Raw genomic sequence first — 25452 nt, 5'->3', positions numbered from 1 at the left:
CATTGTATTTAAGAGTCTCTTTATGTCTGTCTCCTTTTTTGTTGTCTGTTTTGTATGTTAAATAACACATATGAGTGAAGTCTTAGTGTTTGTCTTTCTCTGACTGAGTTATTTCACTTAACATTATATCCTCTAGACCCTCTAGGTCCATCCATATTACTGCAAGTGCCAAGAGTTCATTCTTTTTTATGGCTGAGTAATTTCCACAAAGTGTATATATACCACATCTGCTTCATCCATCTGTCTATCAGTGAAGACTTGGATTGCTTCCATATCTTGGCTATTGTAAATCATGCTGCAATAACACTGTAAATAATGCTGCAATAGACATAGGAGTGTGTAGTATTTTCAAATTAGTGTTTTCCCTTTTAGGGGGGTAAATACCCGGTAATGGAAATCATATGGTAGTTTCTAATTATAATTTGAGGGACCTCCATAGTGATTTCCACAGCAGCTCTACCAATTTGCATTATCTCAAACAGTGCATGAGGGCTCCTTTTTCTCCACATCTTTGTCAAAACTTGTTATTTTTTGTGTATTTGAATTAACCATTCTGACAGGCGTGAAGTGGTATCTCACTGTGGTTTTCATGTGCATTTCCTTTATAATTAGTGATGTTGAGCATCTTTTTGGCAGTATTAGTTTTAAATATTTAGTTGCTCTAATATTCAGTGTATATATATTTATAATTGTTATAGCCTCTTAATGCGTTGACCCCTTTATCACTATATATAGTGACCTTCTTTGCCTCTTGTGACCAATTTTGACTAAAGTCTATTTTATCTGATATAATTATAGCCCCTCCTTCTCATTTTTCTTTACCTTTTGCATGTAATATCTTTTTCAGTCCCTTTCAGTTTATGCATATCCTTATAGCTAAGTTAGTCTCTAATAGGTAACATACTGTTGGAATATTTTTATTAAAAATCATTTAATCCCTCTCTGTCTTTGATTGGAGAATTTTCTCCATTTATATTTAAAGTAATTTTGATAGGTAAGAACTTACTATTCCCATTTTATTAATCGTTTTCTTAGTTTTAAAATTCCTTTGTTCTTTTTTTCCTCTCTTGCTATCTTTTAAAAAAATTTATTCTTGTAGTGGTATGCTTTGATTCCCTTTTATTTATCTTTTATGTATGTACTATGGGTTTTTTCTTTGTGGTTACCATGTGGTTTACATAAAGCATCTTTTAGATATAACAGTCTATTTTAAGCTGTTAACAACTTATGTTCAAACGCATAGAGAAACTCTACACTTTTACTTCTTCTCTTTTCACATTTATGCTATTCATGTCACACTTTACATATTTTTATATTGTACATCTGTTAACAAATTTTTATAGCTATAGTTATTTTTAATATTATTTTTAACTTTTATAGTAGAAGTAAAAGTGATTTATACACTATCATTACAAAATTAGGGTATTCTGAGTTTTATTATATTTTTATAACCTATTGAAGGATATTTTGGTTGCTTCCTAGTTTTCACAATTATGAGTAAATTTCTATAATTAGCAATGTGCAGGATTTTTTGTGGACATTAGCTTTCAGCTCATTTGGGTAAAATACTAAGAAGGACAGTTGCTAGATTATATTGTGAGAGTATGTTTAGTTTTATAAGAAACTATGAAACTGTCTTTCAAAATGGCTCTACTCTTATTTTTCTTACTAACAATGAATGAGAATTCCTATTTCTCTACATTCTCACCAGTATTTGGTTTTGTGAATGTTTTAAATTTTAGCTATTTTAATAGTTGTATAGTGATATTATTTTAATTTGCATTTTCTTGGTGAAATATAATATTGAGCATCTTTTTATATGCTTGTTTGCTATCTGTATATCTTTTTTAGAGAGGTAACTGTTCAAGTCTTTCCCCTAATTTATAATTGAGTAGTTTCTTGTCTTGTTGTTGAATTCTTTGTATGTTTTAGACATCAGCTTTTTATCAGATGTGTGTTTTGCAAATGTTTTCTCTCACTCTGCAACTTATGTTTTCATTCTCTAATGATATCTTTCACATAGCAGACATTTCTAATTTTAATAATGTCTAACTCCTAATTTAATGGATTGTACTTTTGGTGGTTTTTTTTAAGTCATCACCAACCTGAAGGAAATAGGTAAATTTCAAAAAACATATAAATTATCAAAACTGAAGCATGAAGAAATAGAAAACTTGAATAGACTCATAACTAGCCAAGAAACTGGATCAGTAATCAAAAATCTCTCAACGAACGAAGTCCAGGGCCCCATGGCTTCACACCAATGTCTCATGTCTATAGCAGCATTATCTACAATGACCAAATTATGGAAAGAGCCCAAATGTCCATTGACTGATGAATGGATAAAGAAGTTACGGTGCATATTTGCACATAATGGAATATTAGCCATCAAAAGGAATGAAGTCTTGCCATTTGCAACGGCATGGATGGAGCTAGATAGTATTATGTATGCTAAGCGAAATAATTCAGTCAGAGAAAGACAAATACCATATAAATTCACTCCTAAGTGAAATTTAAGACAGAAAACAAAGGAATGTTCAGGGAAATAAAAGAGAGACGAAGGAAGAAACAGACCCTTAACCAACAAAACTGAGAACAAACTGAGGGTTACTGGAGGGGAGGTGGGTAGGGGGGGATGGGTTAAATAGGTGATGGGAATTAAGGAGTGCATTTGTCATGATGAGCCCTGTGTGTTGTATGGAACTGTTGAATCACTGTATTATACATGTAAAACTAACATTACGCTGTATGTTAACTAACTGGAATTTAAATAAAAACTGAAAAATAGGGGCACCTGGGTGGCTCAGTCATTAAGCATCTGCCTTCAGCTCAGTTCAGGATCCCAGGGTCCTGGGATCGAGCCCCACATTGGACTCCCTGCTCTGCAGGAGGACTGCTTCTCCCTCTCCCGCTCCCCCTGCTTGTGTTCCCTCTCTCACCGTCTGTCTCTCTGTCTCTCTCTGTCAAACAAATAAGTAAATAAAATCTTTAAAAAGAAAACCTTTAAAAAATAAATAAAAAATAAAAAGTCATTAGCAAACTAGTGGTCACTTCAGTTTTCTCCTATGTTACTTTCTAAGCGTTCTATAGCTGGGGGTTTTATGGTTAGGTTTATGATCCATTTTGTGTTAATTTTGTGGAAGTTTATGGTCTGATTCATTTTTTTTTTGCACATGGATGTTCATTTGTTTCAACACAGTTTGTTGAAAGAAGTATCCTCTTTTTTAAAATTTCTGGTTACCCCCTGCTACCAATGTGGAAATTACTTAGTGTTTCAATTCTTTTCATTGTTGTCTTAAAAAGAATCTTTATTGAACTGTCCATGTTTGTAATATATGTACTGTACTTTGCCTAATTTGTTTTGCCTTATCTTTCAGTTCACTAATTTTCCCTTCTCATGTTTCTAATCTGCAATTGAACCTATCTACCATGTTTCCATTTGGATTATTGCATTTTTCATTTCACGTAGTTCTTCTTTTTCACATCATCAAAGTCTTATTTTATAGTTTCTGTTTCCTACAAACTTCTCTGATATTCAGGATGTGTAACAATTGATATTCCACAGGCAGTAATCAATCAGAATTGGTATCAACTGGAAATAACCACTGTACCATATCAATATGTAATATTGTTTATCAGCCTACTTACATATACTTCTGAGGGCCTTTTATTTCTTTAAACTTTGAAAACAGTTGTTTTATAGTTTTTTGTAATTCTGGTATCTACATTTTAAGAATCTTTCTGTAATTTGTTTCTGCTGATTCTCATTTATGTTGTATTGCTTCTTAGTTTGCTTGATTTTTTTTTGTTTGTTTACTACTCCCGATTCTTGAAAAATCATTTTTGGAAATATTTTGAAGCCTAGGATGAAGATTACTTCCCCCAGAGAACGTTTACCTTTGCTTCTTCAGATGTTTGGGACCAACGTCAACTCAATTCATAGCTTGAGGTCTTTTGGCTTCCTGTAGAATGTAATTTGGTGATGTAAATACATGCCTCAGGAATTGGTTCTCCCCACCATATTTTGTTGTGTTCCACTCAAAACCGAAGTAACTTTCTTTGCAGTCCCCTGGTGATGGAGGTAGGAGCAGTTTAGTTCTGATAGCCTAAGCGTGTGGTCCCTTGGGTCTTGATGTCTGTTTTCCTAACCTAGTGAGATTCATTTAAAACTAAAGCTAACATTTGTTTAGATTTATAAATGCCCACCAGAAAAAAAAGTGGCTTTAATTCTCTGCTTGTTTCTCTAGAACCTCACTTTTTTCCCTTAGATTTTATTATCTTGTAAGTTGCTTTATAATTGAAAAAAAAAGTTATCTAATATTTTTTGTTGTTTTCAGTAGGAGAGTTAGTCTGACATATAATGCACCCTATTTCTAGAAGCAGAACTCACTGTCTCTTTAGCATTTTAAGGGAACAGTTCTTTAAAGATTTTACTTAGATTCATGTCTTTTTATGTTGTGTATCCTTACCCATTGTGACTATATTAATAATTTTAGTAAAATATGATAAGGTCTTCCTTATTACTTGTATGAAAGAGAGCCAATATTTCTTTTTTTCAGGCTAAAGAGGCAGTGATAGAAGCTGAACGACGTGATCCTACAAATATTTTCACTCAGTTTTATGTATTCAAGATTGCAGTTTTAGAGGGAAACTCTGGCAGAGGTATGAATGTAATTTATGAATTATATCTAACTGTTAATATAAAGAATAATAATCTTCTTGTACCATAAAGGAAAAAAACATTGTTTTCAAGACAATGGAGTTATATATTCTATATTCTAGCTTGGCTGTGTAAAGATGATACAACCATGCAAAAAGGAATTATGAAGTTTACGTAGGAATAAAAGAACAGGGTTTGCCTTTGGGGAAGTAAGAACTAGGGAGATGTGGGACAAGAATTGGAGTGAGTCTTGTTGTGGTATACTTTTTTTTGTACCTTTTGTAGTTTGAACCTCTTAAAAATTAAGTTTAAAAAGCTATGGGATAAGAGGGAATTGATATTGCAAACCCATTTCAGTTAAGAGTTGTCTTAGACAATCGAAGTCTTCAGCTTACTTTAAAATGTTTTCACTTATTTGGGAAGTGATTGGTAAGAGATTTGGCCTTGAAATGGAGTTTCTTTCTACAGAGTTGACAGTGCTGAAATTGCTCACATGAACCTCATCCCATTAGTGCTGTGCCTTTTCTATTAAGTTAAGCATAGTTTCCTAGTTGATGTGTCTGTACACTCCTGGATCTTGACTTGGTTACAGATATGCCTGTGCTGTGATATTATTATTCCCATTCAGCTATCAGTGTAGCTGAGAATATCCTGAGGCAGCTGGAGCTCCAGACTGGTTGTCCCTTGTGAAGGGCATAAGTTGAGAAATGAAGAAGTTTAAATTAATGGATCCAAACAGAATTTAAACTAATCCAATTGAGCAACTGTTTATGAATACCTACTATGTGCAATGGACTCTGCTTTGCACTCCATAAAAAAGAAAGATAATTTATTCTTCATTGGAAAATGAATGTTCCACTGGATAGTAAAGTGTTCCTGTATATTAATTAAAGATTAGCAAGTTGGTGTCAGTTCTTTATCAGGGTTTATAGTGTAGTCATGTCCATCATCAATGTTTTCATTGGAGACCTCTGAGAATTTTTTTTTTAAGATTTTATTTATTTATTTGACAGAGACCACAAGTAGGCAGAGAGGCAGGCAGAGAGAGAGAGCGAAGCAGGCTCCCTGCTGAGCAGAGAGCCCGACATGGGGCTCGATCCCAGGACCCTGGGATCACGACCTGAGCCAAAAGCAGAGGCTTTAACCCACTGAGCCACCCAGGCGCCCCAAGAATTTGTTTTATTTGATGCATTATGTTGAAAGATTAAAAAAATTTGAAATTTTTACCAATAGAAATGGCAAAAAAATAGATTTCCTATTAAACCTTTTAACATTCTATTAACATATTTTTTTTTACTTTTTAAACATAGCATCAGTTCAGTCTTTTTATTTTTTCCCCAGTTATTTGTGACTATTTTTAAAGCCATGTTTATTGATAATATATAGAATAAAACTTACTCTTACTAGGGTATGATTCTATGAGGTTTATTTATATTAATAATTCTGTGAGTTTTGACAAATGTGTACCATCATGTAACCACCGTTACAGTCATGATATAGAACAAAACATTACCTCAGGTTCCTTTATTGTCATCCTTCCAACTAGTTTTAATCCTGGAAACAACTGAACTCATTTCTCTCTATATATTTTTGCCATTTCCAAAATGTCATATAAATGGGGTCATATATTATGAAACTTTTTGAGCCTTTCTTTCACTTATGATCATGCATTCAAAACTCATTCATACCGTTGTGTTTCCATAGTTTGTTCTTTGTTATTGCTGAGTAGTACTCTATAGTATGTATGTAAAACAGTTTGTTTATTCATTCACCAGTTGAAGTATATTTGGATGGTTTCTGTTTTGGGCAGCTGTGAATAAATGTGCCATAAATATCTGTTTACAGATTTTGTGTGATAAGATTTAACTTCTCTAGGATAAATATCTAGGAGTTGGATTTTTGGATTGTATGGTAAATACATGTTAGAAACTGCCAAGCTGTTTTCCTAAGTAGCTATATAATTTTATGTTCTGACGAACTATATATGAGTGCTCCAGGTGATCTGTGTTCTCAACAGCAGTTGGAACTGTCCATTTAAAACTATATGCCATGCTAATAGTTGGTAGTATTACCCTATTGTGCTTTTAACTAGCATTTCTGTAATGTCTGATATTTGATACCCATGTATCTTCTTTGACAGTGTTTGTATAAATCTTCTGTCCAGTTTTCTACAGGGAACTTTGTTTTCTTTTTTTAAATTCATCTCTATATGTTTTATTCATCTTCTGTCATAGTGGCTAGAACATAGGGAAGAAATATAATTTACTTGCTAAGATAGATGGAACTTCGTTTTCTTACTGAGTTTTGAAAGTTCTGTATGTATTATACATACAAATTATTGGATATGTGTTTTACAAGTTTTTTCTTTTTATTTTCTTATCAGTGTCTCTCATGAGACATTTGACAGTCTAATTTATCTTTTTTTCCTCTTTGGTATTATGGGTAAGAAAAGCTTTACGTAATATAAGGTCACAAAATTTTTTTTCCTGTTTTCTTCGCGAAATATTATAGGTTTAAGTGTATGGCTCGTTCTGTGATCGATTTTGTATATTAATTCTGCTATTTAATTTAAGGTATGAACTGAAGTTCATTTCTTTTTTTTGCACATAGCTATCTAGTCATTCCAGCGTCATATTTTCAGCATTATTTATTTAAAAACTATTTTTTTCAACTGAATTACCTTTGCACATTTATTGAAAATCAGTTGTTGTGTGTGTGGGTCTCTTTCTGGATTCTTCATTCTGTTCCATTGATCTGTTAATCTGTCTTTATACCACTTACATACTGTCTTAATTAGTTTAGCTATATAATAAACTTGAAATCATATAGTCAAAGATCATAATTTTATATAACTTGAATCCTTTTAAATATGTTAAGGCTTATTCTATGGCCCAGAATATTGTCTTTATTTGTCAATGTTCTATATGCACCTGAGAAAAATGTATATTTTACTGGCATTTGAGTGTCCTGTAAGTGTTATTCAGGTCAGGTTGATTAATTGCGTAAGGTGTACTACATCCTTGCTGATTTACAACTTTATCTGTCCATTACTAATAGCAGGTACTGAAATCTTAGACTGTAATTGTGGATTTGTTAATTTTTCCTTGCAGTTCTTTAAGTTTTTGCTCCTTGTGTTTTGAAATTTTGTTATAAGGTGCATAAACATTTAAGATTGTTATAGTCTCGGGGCGCCTGGGTGGCTCAGTGGGTTAAAGCCTCTGCCTTCGGCTCAGGTCATGATCTCAGGGTACTGGGATCGAGCCCCGCATTGGGCTCTCTGCTCGGTGGGGAGCCTGCTTCCTCCTCTCTCTCTGCCTGCTTCTCTGCCTACTTGTGATCTCTGTCAAATAAATAAATCTTAAAAAAAAAAGATTGTTATAATTTCACAATGAATTAATTCCTTTATCATCATGAATTAACCTTGTTATGTAATATTCTTTGCTCTGAAATCCATTTTGTCTGATATTAATATAGCCATTCCAGCTTTCTTTTGATTACCTTTAACATAGTATATATTATCCCATGTGTTTTCTTTTAACTAATCTTGTCTTTATATTTTTTTTGTCTTTTTTTTGTCTTTATATTTTAAGTGTGTTTCTTGTAGGTAGCATATAACTGAAAGTTGCTTTCTTTTTTTTTTAAGATTTTTTATTTATTTACTTGACAGAGAGAGATCATAAGTAGGCAGAGGGGCAGGCAGAGAGACAGAGAGGAGGAAGCAGGCTCCTTGCCGAGCAGAGAGCCCGATGTGGGACTCGATCCCAGGACCCTGAGATCATGACCTGAGCCAAAGGCAGAGGCTTAAGCCACTGAGCCACCCAGGCGCCCCTGAAAGTTGCTTTCTTTAATTCAGTGTGACTATCTGCCTTTTACTTGGGTCTTCTAGACCATTTATCTTTAACATGATTATTGATGTGGTTAGGTTTAAATTTAGCACCTTTTTATTTGTCTTCTGTTTGTCTCATCTCTTCGTTATCACCATTTTTCTTTTTTTCTACTTTCTTTTGGATTGAGTATTTTTTATGATTACATTTATCTCATCTTTTGGCTTATTAGCTCTCTTTTTTTTCTTATTTTAATTGCTAATTTAAGTTCTATAGTGCATACATTTAACTTATTGTAGTCTATCTTTAAGATATATAATGGAATGTAATGCCACCATTCATTTATTTTTTATTTATTTTTTATTTATTTTTAATTTTTTATTTCTTTTCAGCGTAACAGTATTGTTTTTTCATCACACCCAGTGCTCCATGCAATCCGTGCCCTCCCTAATAGCCGCCACCATTCATTTTTAAGTTTCATTCCATTTTAGATTCCCTTTTATGAATGTACCACAATGTATTTAGCCCATCGATTATTGATGGAATGTAGGTTGGTTCTATACTGTACTCCTAAAAAATTGCTGGGTAAACATATTTGTATGTTTTTGTTCACTTTTGCAAGTATATCCATGGGATAAATTCACAGAGGTGAATTGCTCAGTTGGGCTTTTTTTTGACATTCAAGTCCTCCTTGACTGTTAAGCAATTTAAATGATTTTATGAAAATTAACTAATATTTTAAAGATACTAGTGCTCTTTGAACACTACATCAAACTAATAATATACTATATGTTGGCTAATTGCACTAAATAAAAGAAAAGATATCGGTGCCCTTAAAATGAGTTCCAAAATCACTGTGGTATAATTAATCATATGTGACTATTATCTTTGATAAGAGTATCTCATTTTTTAAATTGTTTCCTTCTGTTTCAGCTTTGCGGGCAATTACTACATTAGAGAAGTTATTAATACCTGAAGTTCCAGAGGAGAATGAGCTACTTCTAGATAGAGAGTCACCTGTCATGCTTCTCAGTTTAGCTGCCCAGTTTGCTCTAGAGGTAATTCTTACATATTTATCCACAAGATTTTTACCTGTTTTCCATTTTGAGAGACAATTAATGGAACTCTTTAGAGGAGTTTGCTACAAAGAAAAGAAACTGTTCAGAAGTCGGTGTAAGAAGTAGGATCAGAGGTTTGTTGGGTTTATTTGAGATGGGATGAATGAGAGTGCTTATATGCTGATGGAAATGACCTAGTAAGAGAATAAAAAGTTGACAATGTGTGTGAGAGAAAAAAGAGAATTATTAGAGCAATGTCCTTAAATAGGTAAGAGGGGATGGACACAAGTGTATGAATTCAGGGACTGGGTTTTTAGGAAAGAAAATGGATAGTTACCTATGATAGCAGTTGAGAAGTTAGAGTATGTGGTGTGGTTCCTGGTGTATGAATAAATGTGGTAGTAGGAATCTGAAAGGTTTTTTTCCTGACAGCTTCAGTTTTTTCAACAAAGTAGGAAACAAGGTCATCACCAGAAGTGAGAATGGAAGAGATGTTGGGGAGTTTGAGAAGATGGGTAAGGTATAAACTAATAATGCAGGAAAGCAAGAAAGTGAATGACATACTAGTGTGGGATGCTTGCCCAGTAAGTATTTGATGAAGTTTTAAAATAAAAGAAATAGTTGTACAGGTTTTTATCCAGCCACTTTTAGCTGCATGGATATAGGCACAAAGGTCAGTAGAAAGTTGAATTTAACCAGGTTCGTGGTTTTGCCAAATGAATACAATGAAGCAAAGGAGTAGTAGTAGGAAAATCAGAAAAAAGGAAGTGATTATTATTAATCCCCATGGAATTTAAACTGGTCATGGAGGAGGATATCAAAGGGATGAGGGACAGTGAAAAATTCATAGCATGAATGAATTGGAGATCTAAGTGCAGTTGAAGGATTGCTGGAGTAACAGAAGGGAGTGAATTAGAAAGGTGGTCAGAAAGTGGAATACATGAAACAGAGCAGGGTGCAGGACCAGGGTGAGGAAGTGAGGCCCTTAAGGAAGCACCCACTTTCTGAGTCATGCAAGTGGAGTTGGTTCTTGTGTGACCCTAAGTGTGAGTGCCTCCTTAAATTTTGTACCTTAAGAGCCTTACTTACATCACTTAGGTTACCCTAGTCCCAGCCCTGACTGTCAGTATGGTAGGTTTGCAACCATTAGTAATGACAGAGTCCAACACAGAGATCAGTGGAACAGAATAGAAAACCCAGAAATACACACATAATTATATGGTGAATTAATTTTCAACAAAGGAGGAGAGAATATGCAGTTGGAAAAAGACAGTCTCTTCAACAAATGGTGCTGGGAAAACTGGACACCTACATGCAAAAGAATGAAACTGAATCACTTTCTTAAACCATACACAAAAATAAACTCAAAATGGATTAAAGACCAAAATGTGAGACTTGAACTCATAAAAATCCTAGAAGAGACCACAGGCAGTAATTTCTCTGACATCAGCCATAGCAGCAGTTTTCTAGATATGTCTCCTGAGGCAAGGGAAATAATCAAGATTAGAGCAGAGATCAACGAGGTAGAAACCAGAGATACAGTAGAACGTATCAACGAAACTAGAAGCTGGTTTTTTGAAAGAATCAATAAGATCGATAAACCATTGGCCACACTAATCCAAAAGAAAAGAGAGAAAGCCCAAATTAATAAAATTGTGAATGAAAAGGGAGAGATCACAACTAACACCAAGGAAGTAGAAACAATCATCAGAAGCTATTATCAACAGTTATATGCCAATAAGCTAAGCAACCTAGATGAAATGGATGCATTCCTGGAAAACTATAAACTCCCAAAATTGAACCAGGAAGAAATTGACAACCTGAATAGACCGATATCTAGTAACGAGATTGAAGCAGTGATCAAAAACCTCCCAAAAAACAAGAGCCCAGGACCTGACGGATTCCCTGGGGAATTCTATCAAACTTTCAAAGAAGAAATAATACCTATTCTCCTGAAGCTGTTTCAAAAAATTGAAGCAGAAGGAAAACTTCCAGACTCTTTTTATGAAGCCAGCATTACCCTGATCCCCAAACCAGGCAAAGACCCTACCAAAAAGGAGAATTTCAGACCGATATCACTGATGAATATGGATGCTAAGATTCTCAACAAGATCCTAGCAAACAGGATCCAACAGCACATTAAAAAGATTATCCACCATGACTAGGTAGGATTCATCCCTGGGTTACAAGGATGGTTCAACATTCGCAAATCAATCAATGTGATAGAACAAATCAATAAGAGAAGAGAGAAGAACCACATGATCCTCTCCATTGATGCAGAAAAAGCTTTTGACAAAATCCAGCATCCGTTCCTGATTAAAACGCTTCAAAGTATAGGGATAGAGGGAACATTCCTGAACTTCATCAAATCTATCTATGAAAAACCCACAGCAAATATCATCCTCAATGGGAAAAAGCTTGCAGCCTTCCCATTGAGATCAGGAACACAACAAGGATGCCCACTCTCACCACTCTTGTTCAACATAGTATTAGAAGTCCTAGCAACAGCAATCAGACAACAAAGAGAAATAAAAGGTATCCAAATTGGCGAGGAAGAAGTCAAACTCTCTCTCTTCGCAGATGACATGATTCTTTATATAGAAAACCCGAAAGACTCCACCTCCAAACTACTAGAACTCATACAGCAATTCAGTAATGTAGCAGGATACAAAGTCAATGTCCAGAAATCAGTGGCTTTCTTATACACTAACAATGAAAATACAGAAAGGCAAATTAGAGAATCGATTCCATTTACTATAGCACCAAAAACCATAAGATACCTCGGAATAAACCTAACCAAAGAGGTTAAAGATCTGTACTCGAGGAACTACAGAACACTCCTAAAAGAAATTGAAGAAGACACAAAAAGATGGAAGACCATTCCATGCTCTTGGATGGGAAGAATAAACATCGTTAAAATGTCTATACTACCCAGAGCAATCTATACTTTTAATGCCATTCCAATCAAAATTCCACCAGTATTTTTCAAAGAGCTGGAGCAAATAATACTAAAATTTGTATGGAATCAGAAGAGACCCCGAATTGCTAAGGAAATGTTGAAAAACAAAAATAAAACTGGTGGCATCACGTTACCTGATTTCAAGCTTTACTACAAAGCTGTGATCACCAAGACAGCATGGTACTGGCATAAAAACAGACACATGGACCAGTGGAACAGAGTAGAGAGCCCAGATATGGACCCTCAACTCTATGGTCAAATAATCTTTGACAAAACAGGAAAAAATATCCAGTGGAAAAAAGACAGTCTCTTCAATAAATGGTGCTGGGAAAACTGGACAGCTATATGTAGAAGAATGAAACTTGACCATTCTCTTACACCGTACACAAAGATAAACTCGAAATGGATAAAAGACCTCAACGTGAGACAGGAATCCATCAGAATCCTCGAGGAGAACATAGGGAGTAACCTCTTTGATATCAGCCACAGCAACTTCTTTCAAGATATGTCTCCAAAGGCGAAGGAAACAAAGGCAAAGATGAACTTCTGGGACTTCATCAAGATCAAAAGCTTCTGCACAGCAAAAGAAACAGTCATCAAAACAAAGAGGCAACCCACGGAATGGGAGAAGATATTTGCAAATGACAGTACAGATAAAAGGTTGATATCCAGGATCTATAAAGAACTCCTCAAACTCAACACACACAAAACAGATAATCATATTAAAAAATGGGCAGAAGATATGAACAGACACTTCTCCAACGAAGACATACAAATGGCTACCAGACACATGAAAAAATGTTCATCATCACTAGCCATCAGGGAGATTCAAATCAAAACCACATTGAGATACCACCTGACACCAGTTAGAATGGCCAAAATTAGCAAGACAGGAAACAACGTGTGTTGGAGAGGATGTGGAGAAAGGGGAACCCTCTTACACTGTTGGTGGGAATGCAAACTGGTGCAGCCACTTTGGAGAACAGTGTGGAGATTCCTCAGGAAATTAAAAATAGATCTTCCCTATGACCCTGCAATTGCACTGCTGGGTATTTACCCCAAAGATACAGATGTAGTGAAAAGAAGGGCCATCTGTACCCCAATGTTTATAGCAGCAATGGCCACGGTCGCCAAACTGTGGAAAGAACCAAGATGCCCTTCAACGGATGAATGGATAAGGAAGATGTGGTCCATATACACTATGGAGTATTATGCCTCCATCAGAAAGGACGAATACCCAACTTTTGTAGCAACATGGACAGGACTGGAAGAGATTATGCTGAGTGAAATAAGTCAAACAGAGAAAGTCAAGTATCATATGGTTTCACTTATTGGTGGAGCATAACAAATAATATAGAGGACAAGGGTAGATGGAGAGGAGAAGGGAGTTGAGGGCAATTGGAAGGGGAGGTGAACCATGAGAGACTATGGACTCTGAAAAACAACCTGAGGGTTTTGAAGGGGCGGGGTGGGAGGGTGGGGGAACCAGGTGGTGGGTATTAGGGAGGGCACAGATTGCATGGAGCACTGGGTGTGGTAAAAAAACAATGAATACTGTTACGCTGAAAATAAATAAAAAATTAAAAAAAAATAAACTATTGTGACTACATCAAAATAAAAATCTTCTCCACAGTGAAGGAAATAATCAACAAACCTAAAAGACAACGTACTGAATAGAAGAAGATATTTGCAAATGAAATAGCCAATAAAGGGGCAGTATCCAAAATATATAAAGAACCAACACAACTTCAACACCCAAAAAACAAATAATCCAGTTTAAAAATGGGCAGAAGACATGAACAGACATTTCTTCAAAGAAAACTTAGAGATGGCCAACAAATTCATGAGAAGACGATAGTAATGAAAGGTTACAGTCAATGACTGTTAGTGAACAGCTAAGATAGAGTAGAAATCAAGGAACTAAGAGACTAGAATATTAGGAGGATCATCTATCTATATATTGAAAGTGCCAAAAACTAAGACAGGAGTAGTTTTTTGAGAAAATAACTGTGCAGTAGATAAGTCATCAAGAAATGAGAAGAAATGGCCAGAAAGCTGGTAGATCAGCACAATGAGAAATGGTGGGTGATATAGTCTGATGATAGGAAATTCAAAGCTAGGGATTTGGGGGTTGGGAAAGGGAGAATAATTTTAAAACAGCAATGAAGAGCAAAAATGCTGCCTACTCCATCTCCAGTTCTACGAGTAGAAGGGAAATGAGAGAAAAATCACCACTACTTCAGAGGGCTTCTTTGGAAGCAGTATCCTTGGTGGGATCTAGATTTCCATTACAGAATGTGGAGGGAACTTTCAGGGAAGGGGTTGCTCACAGAGAAGATTTTGATAACAAACTGGACTTCAGAAAGCATATGTGGAAAGGTTGGGGGATTTGGGGTGAAATGCGAAAAGGGGGGTTTATAGAGCTTTATGGGGATTCGGGTACTAGAAATGAAGGTCTGGGGTTCTTTTGGTTACTGCTAATGAACAGAGATAAAGATCACAATAAGATTAGTCTTAGTGGGTTCATGTCAGTGTTGGCCAGTCTAAATATTTATGGTAGGGAGGAGTGGGTTTCTGAGGCCAATATGAACCTGTTCTGTTTTTGTCAATGAGTTGTTTCTTCATTCTATCATCTTGCATTGGCTCTTTCCATAATATAAAATGAACAAGTTCAGATTTTTTTCTTGTCCTTAGAGGACAGGAATAAAGGTAACATTCTGTAAGTACCACTTTGAGATGTAATTTATTTGTCCTTTTTAGAATGGACAACAAATTGTGGCAGGAAAAGCTTTGGAATATTTAGCTCGATATTCAGAAGACCCGCAACAAGTCCTTACAGCTTTAAAGTAAGTGATTCACATCCTGTAGATGTGAAAGAATTTCCTGTTACTCTTGGTCTATAAACTTTGTCAAAATAGTACTGATGTGGGGCGCCTGGGTGGCTCAGTGGGTTAAGCCTCTGCCTTCAGCTCGGGTCGTGGTCTCAGAGTCCTGGGATCGAGCCCCGCATCGGGCTCTCTGCTCAGCGGGGAGCCTGCTTCCCCCTCTCTCTGCCTGCCTCTCTGCCTACTTGTGATCTCTCTCTGTCAAATAAATAAATAAAATCTTTAAAAAAAATAGTACTGATGTGATGTGATCAGGCCTACTATACCAACTGTTATTTTAAATTTTTTCCAAGCTTTTTTGAGATATAATTGACAGATAACATATAAATTTAAGGTGTATAACCTGATGACTTGAAACATGCATATATTATGAAATGATTGGCACAACAAAATTAGTTGACATATTTAGCACCTAACGAAATTACAGTTTCTTTGTGTGTGGTAAGAACATTTAAGATTTAGTCTCTTCCCAGCTTTCAAATATATAATACAATCTTATTAACTATAGTCACCATGCTCTACATTAGATCCCCAACTTAGGGGCGCCTGGGTGGCTCAGTGGGTTAAAGCCTCTGCGTTTGGCTCTGGTCATGATCTCAGGGTCCTGGGATCGAGCCCCACATCGGGCTCTCTGCTCAGCGGGGAGCCTGCTTCCCCCCTCTCCCCGCCTGCCTCTCTGCCTATTTGTGATCTCTCTTTCTCTGTCAAATAAATAAATAAAATCTTAAAAAAAATAAAAAAAAAATTAGATCCCCAACTTATACATCTTATAATATGAAGTCTGTACCCTTTGACCAACATTTCCCCACTTCTTCTATACCCAGCTCCTAGCACACACCATTCTACTCTGTTTCTGTGTTTTTCACTTTTTTTAAAAGATTCAGCACATGGGGGCGCCTGGGTGGCTCAGTGGGTTAAAGCCTCTGCCTTCGGCTCAGGTCATGATCCCAGGGTCCTGGGATCGAGCCCCGCATCGGGCTCTCTGCTCGGTAGAGAGCCTGCTTCCTCCCTTCTCTCTCTCTGCCTGCCTCTCTGCCTACTTGTGATCTGTCTGTCAAATAAATAAATAAAATTAAAAAAAAAAAAGATTCAGCACATGAGTGAGATAGTATAGTATTTGTCTTTCTTTGTCTTTTCACTTAGTACAAGGCTCTCATAGTCCATCCATATTGTCACAAAGGGCAGGATTTCCTTCTTTTCAGGGGCTAAATAATATTCCTGTGGGGGTGGGATACCTGGGTGGCTCAGTCAGTTAAGTGTCCGACTCTTGATTTGGGCTCAGGTCATGATCTCAAGGTCATGAGATCGAGACCCACATCAGGCTCTGTGCTGGGTGTGGAGTCTGCTTGAGACTCTCTTCTCTCCTTCTCCCTCTGCTCCTCCCCCCATTCATTCTCTCTCTCTCTCAAATAAATAAATTAAAAAAAGATATTCCTTTGTGGGGTGCCTGGGTGGCTTGGTCATTAAGCGGCTGCCTTCAGCTCAGGTCATAATCCCGGGGTCCTGGGATCAAGCCCCACATCGGGCTCCCTGCTTGGCGGGAAGCCTCCCTCTCCCTCTCCCACTCCCCTTGCTTCTGTTCCCTCTCTCATTGTGTCTCTGTCAGTCAATTAAATAAATAAAAATCTTTTTTAAAAAATTCCTTTGTGTGTGTGTGTGTGTGTACATATCACATTTTTCTTTAGCTATTCATCTATCAGTGGATACTTAGGATACTTAGGTTTCCATGTCTTGGCTATTATGAATAATGCTGCAGTGAACATGAGGGTTCAGGTAGCTTTTCGAGGTAGTGATTTCTTTCCTTTGGATCTATACCCAAAAGTGGGATTACTGGATCATATGGTAGTTCTGTTTTTAATTTTTGAGGAATCTCCATACTATTTTCTAGTGGCTGTACCAATTTCTGTTTCTACCAAGGATGTCAGAGGTTTTCTTCTTTTCCACATCCTCACCAAAACTTGTCTGTCTTTTTGATACTGGCCATTCTAACAGGTGTGAGGTGATGCCTCTTTGTGGTCTTGATTTACATTTCCCTGATGATTAGTGATGTTCAGCATCTGAAAAGATGTATTTGTTGACCATGCATGACTTCTTTGGAAAAATATCTATTCAAGTCCTTTGGCCATTTTTAAATCAGATTATTTCTATTTTTTTTCCGAGTTGTATATGCTCCTTATTTGTTTTGTATAGTAACCCCTTATCAGATACATGGTTTGCAAGTATTTTCTCCTATTCTGTAGGTTGCCTTTTCATTTTGTTTCCTTTGCTATACAGAAGCTCTGTGCTTTGATGCCATCCCACTTGCCCACTTTTGCTTGTGCTTTGGGTGTCCTGTCCAGAAAGTCGTTGTCAAAGCGCTTTCCCCCTATGTTTTCTTTCAGGAGGTTTACTGGTTTCAGGTCTTAAGTGTTTAATCCATTTCAAGTTAATTTTCGTGAGTAGTGAAAGATGGTGGCCCCATTTCATTTTTTTTTGCATGTGAATATCCAGTTTTACCAACAACATTTATTGAAAAGACTGTCTTTTCCCCATTGAATATTCTTGGCTCTCTTCTCAAATATTAGTTAACATGATCTATACATGGTTTATACGTGGGTTTATTTCTAGGCTCTCTATTCTGTTCTTTTTGTGTGCTGGTACCATGCTGTTTTGATTCCTATAGCTTTGTAGTATAATGTGAAACCAGGAAGTGTGATGTCTCCAGCTTTTTTATTCTTCTTTCTGAAGGTTTCTTTATCTATTCAGGGTATTTTGTGTTTCCATATGAATTTTAGGATATTTTTTTCTATTTCTGTGAAAAATGTCTTTGGAAATTTGATAGGGATGCTTAAAGTTAAAAAAAAAAAAGATATCAGTTGGGAGTGCCAGTCAGTTAAGCATCTGGTTTTGGCTCAGGTCTTGATCTCAGGGTCCTGGAATCAAGCTCCTCTTTGGGCTCCCTGCTCTGCAGGGAGTCTGTTTCTCCCTTTCCTCTGTCCCTCCCCCCTGCTCTGCACGCACGCGTGTGCTCTCAAATAAATAATCTTTTTAAAAAAGGCATCAGTTGAATTTGATTTTTCCCCCTTTTCTCTTTCTGTGAAGGAAAATGGTTTATCAAAAGGGAACTTTTACATACAGTAGTAAGATAGAGGATGAGGTGGGGTGCCTGGGTGGCTCAGTGGGTTAAAGCCGCTGCCTTCGGCTCAGGTCATGATCCCAGCGTCCTGGGATCGAGCCCCGCATCGGACTCTCTGCTCAGCAGGGAGCCTGCTTCCTCCCTTCTCTCTCTGCCTGCCTCTCTGCCTACTTGTGATCTGTCTGTCAAATAAATAAATAAAATCTTTAAAAAAAAAAAGAGGATGAGGTTAGGGCATGGTAACTTCTAATGTGATTGAGAATATGTCAGTGGCAAAGTCAGAAACCAGAAGGGTTCTATAGTGGTTTTCCTATTGGCCAACTACATTTGAAAAGGAATGGAGTCACAGAAATAAGAATCAGAGGAGTCTTGAGTTACTTACATTCCTTCAGTCAGATAAATATCTAAAATCATTCAGGATAGATGGTATTTTAAAGAAGATTTTTAGCATTTCAAACTTTATAAGCTACCTTATTTTGTTAGTTCATCATGCTGTCAGATCCCTCTGAAAGAATAGTCATTCTAGTTTACATGGTACCCAAAGGCCAGCTCCAGGCTCCTTAAGAAAAACATTAAGATTTGTACTTGATACCTGATGTTCTAGCAGGTGATTTGGAGCAGTGATATATAAACAGTGGAACTATTTAAGAATTTGTCATAAACAGAACTTTTGCTTTTAAATGGTTTTCTTAAATTACTCTCCCCAACTTACAAAATTTGCATGTTTTCATTACAACCATTAAAACAATACAAAGATCTATAAGTAAAATAAAATTAGTCTCCTCCTTACCCTCTCTTTTCTCACTTCTGCCTCCTGGGGGTAATCAAGATTAATAAGGTGATAAATACTCTTTCACATGGTTTTTCCTAAGCATCACTTTTTGTATTACTTTATCATACAGGTGTTTGTTTCGTCTAGTTCTCCCAAGAGTTTCTCAGATGCCAGAATCTGAAAGCAAGTAAGTTATTTCAACAGAAATGATTCCATTAGAATAATTATTAGAATAATAATAATTATTCCATTAGAATAATTATATGTAACTTCCAATATAAACCGTATGTTGAGAGATGTCCAGTATAGTAAGATCAATATAGGCTCTGGGGCCAGTCTTTCTGGGTTCATATCCTGGCTCTACCTCTTATTAGATGTGTAACCTGGGCTTTTATTTCCCCATCTGTAAAATGAGAATAGAATAGTACCTACCTTATGGGGTTGCTGTGATGACTCAATGAGTAAATACGTGAAAATACTTAGAAGAGTGCCAAGCACTTACTAAGCCCTCAGTAATGTTAGGTATGATTTTACTATGGTATTGCATCTATTTCCCCCTTTCTTAACATGAGACATATATAGTCGTATTTCTTACTTTGCCACAGAAACATATAACCTGGTCAGCTCATTGATTGTGAATCTGTATCAGCTCAGCCAGGAGTACTCAAATATCTTTCTGCTCACAGTTTCTATGGCATGAGCATCAAGAACTTAACACTTGTTGGAAGAATTGGGTCACCAATTTCTAATTCACAAAATTCACTACCTCCTAATGATTTGAAAGAAAACTCTCTTGCAGGTCTTGATTAGGGATAACTTTCAGAGAAGTAATCGCTCATCTCTGTATTCTCTATTTAGATAGAAACTCTATAATAGTGTATCTCTATTTTGCTTTATATATAATTTGTACCCAGAGGCAATACATTTCTTCAGCTAAATTCTTTGGGAAATAGTCTGTGACTAAGATAATATCGGACTGATGAATTAACTTTTTTCATGACACAAATATTACCCAAGCATAAATTTTGCCTCTTCTTTACAGACTCTATGAATATATTAGAAGGGAATGCAAAAAACTAAAAAAAGATATTGAAAAATTTCTAAATCTTAATAATGGCCAAATATTTGATGATATTAAGACATTAACTTTTAGACATATGATAGTGTGGTTATGTTTTGTAAAAGAATCTTTCTCTCTTAGTGATACATCCTAAAATATTTATGGATGAAATGATAGGAAGTCTGGAATTGGCTTCAAAATAATAGGGAAGGGAAAGGAATGGGTGGAGGTAGAATTGAAACAAGATTGATGATGAGTTTAATAATTACTGAAGCTGGGTAATGGGTACATGTGGCTCCATTTGTCTGTTAACATAGAAACATCTTGGAAATTTTCCATAATAAAAAGTTTAAAAATACAGTGGTATTGTAATAGCCTTGTATGGTGACTGATGGCATCTACAGTTGTGGTGAACATGGCATAATGTGTAGACCTATCCAGTCACGGTGTTGTATACCTGAAACTAGTGTTACATTATGTGTCAACTATACTTCAATTTTCAAAACTTTAAAAAGTCATTTAAAATTTTTAAAAAAGAAAAGAAAAGAAACTCAGAAACCAAACATAGCTAGTAGATTATAAGATCTCTTTGAGGACTAGGACTATTTGTATTCATATTGTATCTCTGAAACCTAGGACAGTGTCTGACATATAATAGTCACTCAGTTTATTTAAGTAGCTGAGTATCAATCAGTTCTTTACAAGAAGACTTTTAGTACTGGTCTTAAGTGCTTCATATTCCATGTAATTGTGACATATAGTCAAACCTTATCCATTAAAACCAATTTGGAAATGGGGAAAGGAAAGGAATCCTGTTTAAATTAATGGTAAACTTAAATTACAGAGTAGTTTAAAAATAGATCTTTATTGTTTTATAATAAATATAGTCATAAAGAACATCTGCTAGCAGTGTTTTCAGATAGCAGTCAACACCTTATTTAACAAAGATTATTTAAAAAAAAAAAAAGCCCATTCAATGGAAGAGTCAGAGAATTGAGTTCCAGTTTCAGTTATTTCACTAACTCCAGTTCATCTTAGACAACAACTTATTTTAACTTACCTAAGCTTTATTTTTTTCATCTGTTAAATAAAAAAGCTAGACTGGGTAATTTTTAAAGTTCCTTTCTCTTCTAAAAAACTGATGGTTTTCATTTAGCAGTATCTACCTAAGTATTATAACAACTTACGTGCTAAAAATTTTTTAAGCAGTTTGGCTTTTAAATAGACTATATATACATCCCTATCCAGGTCCTCATTCTTATTTTATACTATGTATTTGCATTAATGGACCCTTACTAGATTATTTTATAGTCACTGAATTAAACAAGTGAGGATGTCAACTTTAGATCAGCTGAAATTCACATCAGTGAAGTTTACTTTAAGAAGTTATTTTAAGTAAACCAGACTTCTAATATTTATGTCTGAGAAAGCTGCTACTTTTCCTGAAGCATAGTCTTTATTATGTAATACTAGAGCTCCTCATGATAATGCCAGTCTAATAGTATACACTACTTCTTCTTAACTTCCTTAGTTGAGCTTGCCAGTACTTCCGTATTCATTCCTTTGTTCAGTAAAGTGACGTGTTTTCCTCCATTAAAATTTATATACCCCCTAAAGAAATTTGACAAAGGATCAAGAGACCTGTGTAGTAGTCCTGGAATTGTCATTAATTACATGACATTAGACACATCATCCTCCATTTCCAGATTTGTTTCCTCATCTATAAAATGAAGAGTCTGGACTGGATAAGTGGTTTTTAAAATATATTTCAGAACCCTGGAAATTCTGTGGCACTGCCTCAGGGACTTCCAGGAAAATGAGGCTCTAGGCCTCTACCCACCACTGGTTCAAACAGAGTAGCTAAACTTGCATCTTTTCTTGATATTAGATTTTTCATTAAAGTTTATTTGAAACAAGGGTTCTAATTCCCTTCTTCAAAAAAGAAAAAGCTTGAAAATCACAAAAACCACTCTCTGCTTTCAAATTCAGTGACCCTTATCAGCCATTGAAATCCTTTGCTCAGAGTAAGAGGAGAAGGGGAAGACCGAAAAGATGTGAGAATGCTGGGGAATGAGGAAGAGTATCCTGTAGTGAAAAATAAGGTTGAAATGATAGGTTGGAACCTTGAACCATGAAATTCACAATTTTGCATTATCTTTGTGTAGCTCAATTGGGGTCTCATTTTGGTACTTTTCTGTAGTAAAGCTTTGGAACAGTAGGAAAATACTCTTTTCTTTATTTTTTAGAAAGAAAGAAATGGATAGACTTTTGACTTGCTTGAATACGGGTAAATATTGTCTTGTTTATTTTCAGTCCTTCATCTTCCCTCTGTCCTCTATTAAATTCTCCAGGTAAATGGCTCAGACAGACTTCATGTTTGAATTAAACTTCATGCTTTTATTAATGTTTGCCATAGAAGTCTACTTTGGTTTCTTTATTCACAAGCAGAGGAAAGTTTGTCATCACTAACAGTCATTTCCAAATGTGATTTCTTCTCTCCTTTCATTCCAATTTTATTTTATTTTACCTTATTTTATTTAAAGATTTTATTTATTTATTTGACAAAGAGATCACAAGCAGACAGAGAGGCAAGCAGAGAGAGAAAGGAAGCAGGCTCCCTGCTGAGCAGAGAGCTCCATGCAGGGCTCCGTCCCAGGACCCTGAGATCATGATCTGAGCCGAAAGCAGAGGCTTAACCCACTGAGCCACCCAGGCATCCCATATTCCAATTTATTTTAAAGAGAATTCCTTCTTTTCTTCTGTCCTTTCTGTCTGTCCTTATTGCTACTTGATCCTAACCTAAGAATAGAACAGGTGAAAAAGGATCAAGACAAATAAAAATGCTGTGCACCCTGTTAATTTTCATGCCCTCTGAATCAGATTCAGATAGTTTACTTTATTATTTTGAAACTTGTTTATCGAACTACCCAAGACTGTGTCATCTCCTCTGTCTACTAATAACTCCTCCCTCTTCACTTTAAGCTAACCTCCTAGCCACATCAATTTCTTTTTTCCAACGCTGTGCTTTCTTAGCCAGTGTCACTTTTGCCTAACAGCTCTTCCTATTTCCACTACCCAAGTACCTACTTCCTTATATCCAAAACATCTTAGAAACTCTCTTCTCTTTATTCACTAGTTCAATTTTACACCTCAAATACCTATCACTAAGATGTTGAATATAACAAAGTAGTTTAGAAACCAAGGCTTTTAGAAACCCAGGGGCGCCTGGGTGGCTCAGTCATTAAGTATGTGCCTTCGGCTTAGGTCAAGATCCTGGGGTCTTGGGATTGAACCCTGCACCGGGCTACCTGATCGACGGGAAGCCTGCTTCTCCCTTTCTCACTCCCCCTGCTTGTGTTCCCTCTCTCACTGTCTCTCTCTGTCAAATAAAATCTTAGAAAAAGAAACCAAGGTTTTCAAACTTGGCTGTTTGGTATTCTTACCTTTGAGAAGGGTATATAATAAATGTCTTGTGATGATGACAGCATGTTCTGGTTCTTCGGTGTGCTTGCTGTGGGAGCTCAGTAAGTATTACAGCAGCCTATCAATACTCTTCCAGTTCTCAATCTCCATTTCAGCCTTTTTTAAAAAAGATTTTATTTATTTATTTGACAGACAGAGATCACAAGTAGGCAGAGAGGCAGGCAGAGAGAGAGGAGGAAGCAGGCTCCCCACCAAGCAGAGAGCCCAATGCGGGGCTCGATCCCAGGACCCTGGGATCATGATCTGAGCTGAAGGCAGAGGCTTTTAACCCACTGAGCCACCCAGGCACCCCTCCATTTCAGTCTTTTTAATGATTGTTCCTATTCTTTTATTTCCTTACATGTAAATCCTATCTTTCTGCTTCAGGTGGTGAATGATTAGGTAAAATTTTAAATCTCTCCAAAGATGTGTTTTTCCCCACCAGAGTTTGAGTTAACTGCTTCTTGGAGCTTTGGTAATGCTTTGTGTCATTTTAATTACTTTTGGTATGTACCTGTGCACACACATAAACAAAAAGAACTTTCTAATTTCAAACTCATGTTTGACTATTTTTTTTCATGTTTGACTATTTTTAAGGCAGTAGTAATAATTTTGCTGGAGTATAAAGTAAAAGACCTTACTATAAAATCTTTCTGTTCAATGCAGCACTCCTGAAACTCTCCCAGTCTTTCAATGGAGAGGCCTCGACTTCAGACTCAAGGGCTAATGAAGCTCATTGGTTTCGAAAAATAGGTAAGAGGATATTCTGTAGCTATGGGAAACTGGGTGGTGGTAGAATCAGACATAGGTGGATTCAAATTATGGGTTTTTTTTTTAAAGAAGATTTTATTTATTTATTTGAGAGTGAGCGAGCGAGCAGGGGGAGGAGGAAAGGGAAAGGGACAAGCAGACTCCCCGCTGAGCGTGGGGCCTGATCTCATGACTCTGAGACCACAACATGAGCTGAAACCAAGAACTGGAATCCCAGCCAACTGAGCCACCCAGATGCCCCAAATTCTGGCTCTTTTATGTGTAGCTGTGGGTATAAGGATAACTTCCTTAATTTCAGTTTCATTATTTATTAAAGGGAACAATTATACCTACCTCATAGGGCTACTAAGGGTTTTAAATAAAACCATGTGTGTACCTGGTACTCAATAAATATTAGTTTTCTTTTTCTCTAGAAATGGGTCTAACAATAAAATGAGGACTTACAACTGCAGGTCCCCAAGGCTATGCTCCTAAATTTGATATAGAATGCCTAACTTATCTCTAAATTTGATTCATGAAAAATAAACTATCTATGGAATGCCTGGCTGGCTCAGTAAGTACAACATGCAACTCTTGATCTCTGAGTCATGAGTTTGAGCCCCATGTTGGCCATAGAGATTACATAAAAAATAAAAACAAAAAGTAAACTACATGCAACAAATTGGATGAATCTCACAAACAATGTTGAACAAAAATCAGACATTGATTTCATTTATATGTGATAAAAAAGCAGGCAAAACTAATTTATGATATTAGAACTGAAGGTAGTGGTTTCCCTTGAAGGGAGTTGGACTTGAATAGGGGTGGTTGGGTTGCTTCTGAGTTTTTGGTAATGATTAAGGTCTGTTTTGATTTGGATTGGTTACATCATTATATTCACTTTGAA

General features: G+C 36.2%; 1 protein-coding gene across 1 annotated transcript in view; it reads left to right on the top strand.

The window, feature by feature from the left end:
• TEX11 (testis expressed 11) overlaps positions 1-25452 on the top strand; it is a gene marked incomplete at its 5' end in the record, with an annotated part of 270791 nt that overhangs the window by 147995 nt on the left and 97344 nt on the right. Inside the window, 6 exons of the mRNA XM_080795516.1 lie at positions 4560-4662; positions 9418-9542; positions 15262-15347; positions 19404-19460; positions 22580-22620; positions 24462-24548. Coding sequence (XP_080651642.1) covers positions 4560-4662; positions 9418-9542; positions 15262-15347; positions 19404-19460; positions 22580-22620; positions 24462-24548 — 499 coding nt within the window. The remainder of the gene's footprint in view (positions 1-4559; positions 4663-9417; positions 9543-15261; positions 15348-19403; positions 19461-22579; positions 22621-24461; positions 24549-25452) is intronic.

Source organism: Martes martes, assembly GCF_963455335.1.
Source record: "Martes martes genome assembly, chromosome: X".
In the NCBI taxonomy this organism is placed as follows: Eukaryota; Metazoa; Chordata; class Mammalia; order Carnivora; family Mustelidae; genus Martes; species Martes martes.
The sequence above is the reverse complement of the archived record's forward strand: the minus strand, read 5'-3'. Positions and strand labels throughout refer to the sequence as shown.